The 7,097-nt window shown below is 32.9% G+C and overlaps 1 protein-coding gene across 3 annotated transcripts; it reads left to right on the top strand.

Annotated features, from left to right (window-relative positions):
* LOC109362805 (3-oxoacyl-[acyl-carrier-protein] synthase II, chloroplastic-like) lies at positions 220-6,193 on the top strand. Of its 3 annotated transcripts, none has more exons than XM_019608829.1 (13): positions 220-582; positions 1,867-2,072; positions 2,151-2,354; positions 2,598-2,708; positions 2,825-2,920; positions 3,071-3,116; positions 3,196-3,275; positions 3,695-3,763; positions 4,086-4,170; positions 5,114-5,268; positions 5,393-5,473; positions 5,566-5,625; positions 5,736-6,193. In XM_019608829.1, exons 1-13 carry the CDS (start codon positions 354-356, stop codon positions 5,850-5,852), a joined length of 1,539 nt encoding a protein of 512 aa, XP_019464374.1. In that variant the 5' UTR covers positions 220-353; the 3' UTR covers positions 5,853-6,193. The 3 variants fall into 3 exon arrangements, with proteins under 3 accessions (XP_019464374.1, XP_019464373.1, XP_019464372.1); XM_019608828.1 differs by having other exon boundaries at positions 1,843-2,072; XM_019608827.1 differs by having other exon boundaries at positions 1,831-2,072.

The following is a 7,097-nucleotide window of genomic DNA, read 5'->3' as shown; positions in this document are numbered from 1 at the left end:
GGTTTATTTTAATTATTTGTATTAGATAAAACTATTTTAAATATTTATCTAATAGAATATAAGTCCTTGAATATATTAGACGTTAAATTAAAATTGGTTTAAGTGTATTGTGTCTGTGAGTGAATAAAATTAGAGGGGGCAGAGGCAACAGTGAGTGAGAAACGACTCTCACTCAGATTGCAGAAAACCAGGAGTTGGAACAACTTCTGTGTTTTAAACAAGAGTAAAGGAGATCCAATTTTTGAAATTTGTTTCTCTATTCATTCTTTTCTTTATTCTTCACTCATGTTTCATCTATCTCTTTCTTTTTATTAATCTCTTCACTCATTACTTTCCTTTCTCTCTATATTCTCATGGCTACCTTATGTACATGTATTCTCCCTTCTTGCATGTCTTTTCTCCCATTTCCCTCTTCTTCTTCTAAACCATCTTCTCTATATGGATCCACCAATCCTCCTTTCATCAATTCCTTTCACCCATGCAACCATTACTATAATTCTAACAACACTCTTTCTTCTTTTCGATCCAAAAATCCCATTTTCAATCGCAAACAAAGGCGTCTCAATGGAATTTCTCATTCTGGTAATTTTCGATACTTTTCATTTTTTATGCTCATTACTGAAATTTTACTCTTTACCCTTCAATGGGTTTATTTTTTATTTTCCAATTATCTAGTTGATCATGAATTTTGGGGACTTATTTTATTGTGATAATAATAAAAGATGCTTTTTTTATGCGCAGATAAAGTTTATTATGCTCTTAGTTTGGATATTTGTCTTTTGCTTTGTTTTTATTTTCTTATTTTTATTGTTAAGGGTTATTCAGTTGCTTCACTTGCTTGAATGTAATCTGATTTAGAGGGTTGTTTCGTTTTACTTGCTCTATTGCTTCAATGTCATGAATTAATTACTTGGTGATAGTACCCGTGTATGATTTGACTAGATATACCAGAATATTCTACCCTCCTAGTAATCATCGTTCTAATTTTTTCATTAATTATTGATAAGTTATAATCTTCACTTTATTGTTTTCTATTGCAATTTCATGGAAATTTACACTCATGTATAAAGAGAAATAGTTTAAAAAAGATAAAGCTTTGGTGTGCAATTTTTTTCCTTGCAGAAATAATAACTCGTTTGAATCCTGATGCTAATATTGGAAATATCGCCTCACGTGTGGGATTCTCTTTGCCCCTCTTGTATTTGTTTTTTGTTCTTAGATGTGTAAGATGTTATGTATTTGACTTTATCATATTGGTGGTATGTTGAAACACCAATCACGTGAGGGTAGGAGGAATATGTTATTTATTTATTATGAATGCAAAATAAATAATGTTCTAGCAGAAAAAAACTGCACCACAAGCGTGTTTTCTCTTCATTTTTACTCTGGAAAGGTTTATAATAATAGCTATGTCATGAATGTAGTTGCTTGGTAAGATCTGGTTCAGTGATCTTGATTGTTTTTATCCTAAACAATGAATTGGAGTTTGAGACTGGTGACATGTGACAAGGTTTCCTAGCAACTTTGTTGTTATATTTTATAGTATTATCTAGTTTACTTGAACCATGAATGTCTTTGGCCCATGTTTGTATTCCCTGCTCAACATTAATGTGCACTCTTAGGATTATAATTGAAATTTTAAAAAACTGATATGTACTGCTATTCTTTTAAGTTAAAGGCATTACTCTGTTGCAAGGCTTCTGCAATTACTTTCTTGAAATGATAATAGACACTTGCCTGAAATTTTGATCTCCAAAGCTGTGCTGATGTAGAATGATGCCAACTTATGAACATGATTCATGTCCTGTAAATTCATACTTCATCTTATAGATTCTGACATAGGCCTTGGAATTGCAAAATTTCAAGGTAAAACAAGGGCTGTAGCTTCGCAACCTGCCCAAGAAGTCACGTCAACAAAAGAACCTATCAAAAAACAAAGGCGAGTAGTTGTGACAGGTTTAGGTGTAGTTACACCGCTTGGTCATGAACCAGATGTCTTCTACAACAATTTACTCAATGGTGTTAGTGGTATAACCGAGATTGAGTCTTTTGATTGTTCCGAATTTCCAACGGTATGTTGTATGCAATTCAACTTGTATTTTCAGTTGTTGCCTGCTGTAGTTTTTGTTCTCAGTATTCTATGTCTCCAGAGGATTGCGGGTGAGATCAAGTCTTTATCAACCGAAGGCTGGGTAGCACCAAAATCTTCAAGGAGAATAGATAAATATATGCTCTATCTGATAACAGCCGGCAAGAAAGCCTTGGCTGATGCTGGAGTTACTGAAGATGTAATGAATGAGTTAAATAAAGAGAAATGTGGAGTTTTGATTGGCTCAGGAATGGGTGGCATGAAGGTAAGATTTATCCTCTTTCATGTAGAGGTTCAATACTGGATAATAGTATAAACTTCTGTTTTGTCACATTCAGTAGTTTAGTTTTATATCTACTAGCATCATAGCATATATAGAGAGTTGTTTGGTCTTGTGGATTGAATTTACTGTCAAACACAATCCCGAATGGACCCTAAAATTTATCATTTTATGCAATCTTTTGGCATTGATTTACACAGCATTTTGTTTCTTTTTTGTATCGAACAGATGTTCAGTGATTCTGTTGCAGCTTTACAAATCTCACATAGGAAGATGAATCCTTTTTGTGTTCCATTTACAACAATAAATACAGGTTCTGCCATGCTTGCGGTCGATCTGGTATGTTTAAATAGACTTTGTAGCATACTACAGACACCATATTTAGGTGTCTTGATTTTTGTCTTGACTTTTTTTGTCCTGTCCATATAACGAGTGATTTCTTTTGTCAAATTCAGGGATGGATGGGCCCTAATTATTCTATTGCTACAGCTTGTGCTACAAGTAACTTCTCTATACTGAGTGCTGCAAACCATATCATTGGAGGTGAAGCTGTAAGTATATTGTTTTATACTTGCTCTCGACATAGTTGATTGCTCATGTTTTCCAATTTTCTTTTTTGTCAAAAAAGATAGTTTAATGACACTGTCATCATTTTATAAAAAGGTGTTAACAAATTCAATAAATATGAAATTTACTTGCAGGATATGATGCTTTGTGGTGGCTCAGATGCTGCTATTGTCCCATCTGGTATCCTCTCATTACTGATTTCTTTTGGCTTGCGTGAAGTACCGTGCCATACTGATATCAATACAATAATTAATTGCAGGATTGGGAGGCTTTGTGGCTTGCAAGGCACTCTCAAAGAGGAACGCTGATCCTACCAAAGCTTCACGCCCCTGGGATACTGTAAAAAAATGATGTTGCTTTTTTGTTTTTCCAATTTCTTTGCTGATTATTTATTATTTGTTTTCTAACAATATATATTCATAGTTTTATTGAAATTGGGTGAGCATGCCTAGTCTTTTCTAGTCACGTGGAGAGCATATTTTACTAAAACCTTTGTAATGTTATTTAAGGTTCATTACACCAACTCAGCAATGCAAGAAAAATGTTTGTTGAATCTTTCATGTCTAGGCATCCAACAGAACAACTTAGTTTGATAATCATGAAACTTGAACTTAGACAAAGTAATGGATGCTTCGGTCTAAATTGTCAAAAATACTTAAAAATTGCATGCTTGCAACTTTGTTTTGTATATCGCCCTTTTGTTCATCTTGTCCTGCGCTTGTGTTGCTGATCATCGGGTTGCATTTATTATATTACAGGATCGTGATGGATTTGTTATGGGGGAAGGGGCTGGAGTTTTACTTTTAGAAGATCTGGAACATGCTAAGGTACTTCTAATTTGATCTAATAATTTGAGAATAAAATACATCCTGTCCTTTAATTACTGCACACTTATGCACATAATTTAATGCATTTTCACCACTCTTCAGTTCTTTCTAGCAGTATTAAGGTGCTTGATATGTCTGTTCCATCTTGTTCTAGGATTGTTCTTCATTCTTATTGTTGTCATTACCACTGTGTGCCACTTATTATTTCTCTATTTGCCCAAATTTATATTTCACATTAATATCATCACAATGTGAAAATCATTTACTGCTTTTGACAATATACCTCAAGTAAAGCAGAGTCGTCCAAATTTTGGCATTGCAGAAAAGAGGTGCAAAAATATATGCAGAATTCCTTGGTGGAAGCTTCACTTCTGATGCATATCATATAACCGAGCCACATCCTGATGGTAAAATGTTAAACCTTTAAAGCCCCTTTTACTCATATAATCTTAATGATCACGATCTGGTTTTGAAAGTAATTTACCCTTGCTTAGAATCTCAGGAGAGAAGGATGGAATAAGACCAAGTGGATGTGTTCATATCAAATGCATTTATATTATATATTTATGACATTTTTTTCCTGGTTGATATTTAATTGCTTTCCTATTGAAAATTTATTTTACTTTATAATAATACCACAACAGCTTAAATCAGCATATTTTTAGTCTACTTTTATGGATAAATGCCATGGTTCGACACTGTGTTCATATGGATTCTGGAGATGCTAGTGCTTCTTCTATTTGTGCATGTAATATTCTAGATCGGGAGTAAGGCGAAGTGGGATGAGTGTAACCTTCAGCTTGTTTTCTCCCAATGGATGCAACCTTTTCTATTTGGAATGACTTTATAAAAACTTTTCTGTTAATCTCTGAATGATAAAATCCAAGTTAATATAAAGTTGATTGAAAATAGCTATATTTGTCAGTGAATGTGCCGGGGCTGTCATGTCTAAATTCTTCTTAGTATATTTTTGAAAGAAAATAAAGCGTGTTTCTGTTTGTCTGGTCATTTTTTACAGAAATATGTGGAATCCTTTTTTTCGTATTCAGATTCATCATTTGTAGCTTAGATTGTTCCTCTCTAATACAATTTCCAAGCATGATTGACACATTGCATACTCCCTATCATTTTATCACCGTAAAAGCTACGGATTGTATGTAATTCAACTGTCATGATGTGAATTTCAGAATAGTGAAAGATATTTACTATTCCCCTGCCATTTTCCATTGAAATAGCTTTTTAATTATTGCGCTCTTTCTTTAGTACACTTAGTGAGTGATGCTATGTAAGTCTATGCAGAGCATTCCTAGCTTAATCTTGCACTTATGTGTCTTATCTCATCTCAAACAGGGGCTGGTGTTATACTATGCCTTGAAAGAGCCTTAGCTCAGTCTGGAGTATCGAAAGAGGATGTGAATTACATAAATGCACATGCCACATCTACACCAGCTGGAGATCTGAAAGAGTATCAGGCCCTGATGCATTGTTTTGGTCAAAACCCCAATGTAAACATTTGTTGTTACTACTACTATTATTCTCATAGTACAACATTACATGGCTTAAATTGTTTAAATAAATGTTGTTGCTTATCATATTGTCATGCTTACCCGAGATCTCTTGTCTATACAGCTAAGAATCAATTCTACAAAATCTATGACTGGCCATCTACTAGGAGCATCTGGTGGGGTGGAGGCTGTAGCAACAGTACAGGTGAAAACTAATGCATTACTTGTTAACTTCAATTTTTTTTAATTTCGAATATTTTACGAATAAAAATTTGAGCTTGGTTTTTCTTTATGTAGGCAATTAGGACAGGTTGGGTTCATCCCAATATCAATCTTGAAAATCCGGACAAAGGAGTGGTATGTTCCTTTTGCAAACATTTTTGGCTCTGTTTAAAAGTGTGTCGTGATATCATCTATATTCTATATGGTTGAAAATTATGTAATTTGGTTATTTGAACAAAATTCAGGATGTGAACGTGCTGGTGGGTCCAACCAAAGAGAGACTAGACATCAAAGTTGCCATATCTAATTCATTTGGTTTTGGAGGTCACAATTCTTCAATCATATTTGCCCCATATAAGTAATAGATTTCATATGGTGTTACATACATTCGTATCATTTTTAGAGAAGTTAAGCTAGAGAAAGAAAGTTTATTTTTATGGATAATGTGGCAGTAATTAATGAATCAGAGATTAAAAGTTTGTCTTGAATTTGTTTTTTTTGGTGTAATTTTCAATAGCAATTTTCTATCTTTAGATTCCTTAAGCTAGGGCCACGGTTATGAAGACTCTTTTTTCCTGCTCCATTGTGAAGCAGTGTGTTTATCTTGCAGTTGTTGAGTATAGCCAGGCAAATACAATTCATACACTTTTGGTGGTTAAAAATTATGTATTGATTGGATTATTTGGTTGGAACAGTTAGTGCTGAGAAACATTGTTAATACTTAATAGAATCAGAACATTATTGATGTTGTCTGGTATTCAGAGATAGTGAGAGTCTACCCATCACATAAAATCTTATTCTGTCATGGATGGTTAGAGTTGCATTGACCCACTTTGATGTAACCCTTAAACAAACCACTTTAAGGAAGATGAAGTCTTTTGTTTTATGAGTATAATTTCTATGTACTAGTATTATAACGATTTATATATAATTAGTGTATTATTTATTATTAAGTTGTAATACATTTATTTAAAAGTTAATAATAATTACAAATGAATAATGAATATGTAATAATGATATAAAAGTTTCTTATAATATTAGTGTATACCTCTTTTTAATTGGCGTACAAAGATATGATCAAAGACTATTATATAGGTTTTGAGCTGACTTTTGTTATATTTTTACTGGTTTATACAGTCTACCATGTTACAATTTTTATTGGAATTTTTTAGTTAACATATAAACTTAAATTTGTAGATCTCACGTGACATCATTAAAGCCACACATGTAGCATTCCTACTCAGAAAATTCCTAATAGAAATCTACCAGCGATCTAAAAAAATCCTATTTCTATTAAAACCAAAATCGTGTATTTTTTATATAAATAATTCATGGAAAAATCTTGAAACATAAAATAGTTTCCTTCTTTCCCAATTAGGTTACCTCCTGATATGAAGTTGTTTGTTTAAGGACGTGACGGTTGGTGGATGGTGATTGTGAATTCTAATGAGCCCAATAGTGTTGGAGATATAATTGTATGGATCATGGAGATGAAATCACTGAGTTCAACTCCTCTCCAATACTGAAAAAACCAGTACTGGAATATGATGATGAAATTTTTTTAAAAAGTTTTTATTTATTTTTAATAGCAAAAAACATTAATTATA

The sequence above is a fragment of the Lupinus angustifolius genome, chromosome LG12 (genome assembly GCF_001865875.1).
Source record: "Lupinus angustifolius cultivar Tanjil chromosome LG12, LupAngTanjil_v1.0, whole genome shotgun sequence".
Taxonomy (NCBI): Eukaryota; Viridiplantae; Streptophyta; class Magnoliopsida; order Fabales; family Fabaceae; genus Lupinus; species Lupinus angustifolius.
The sequence above is the reverse complement of the archived record's forward strand: the minus strand, read 5'-3'. Positions and strand labels throughout refer to the sequence as shown.

Coding starts and splice junctions, on each gene's coding strand:
- LOC109362805 (XM_019608827.1), top strand. CDS start 354: ATGGCTACCTTATGTACATGTATTCTCCCTTCTTGCATGTCTTTTCTC. Junction 2,921..3,070: donor ATATCATTGGAGGTGAAGCT/GTAAGTATATTG, acceptor ATTTACTTGCAG/GATATGATGCTTTGTGGTGG. Junction 5,626..5,735: donor AAAATCCGGACAAAGGAGTG/GTATGTTCCTTT, acceptor AACAAAATTCAG/GATGTGAACGTGCTGGTGGG.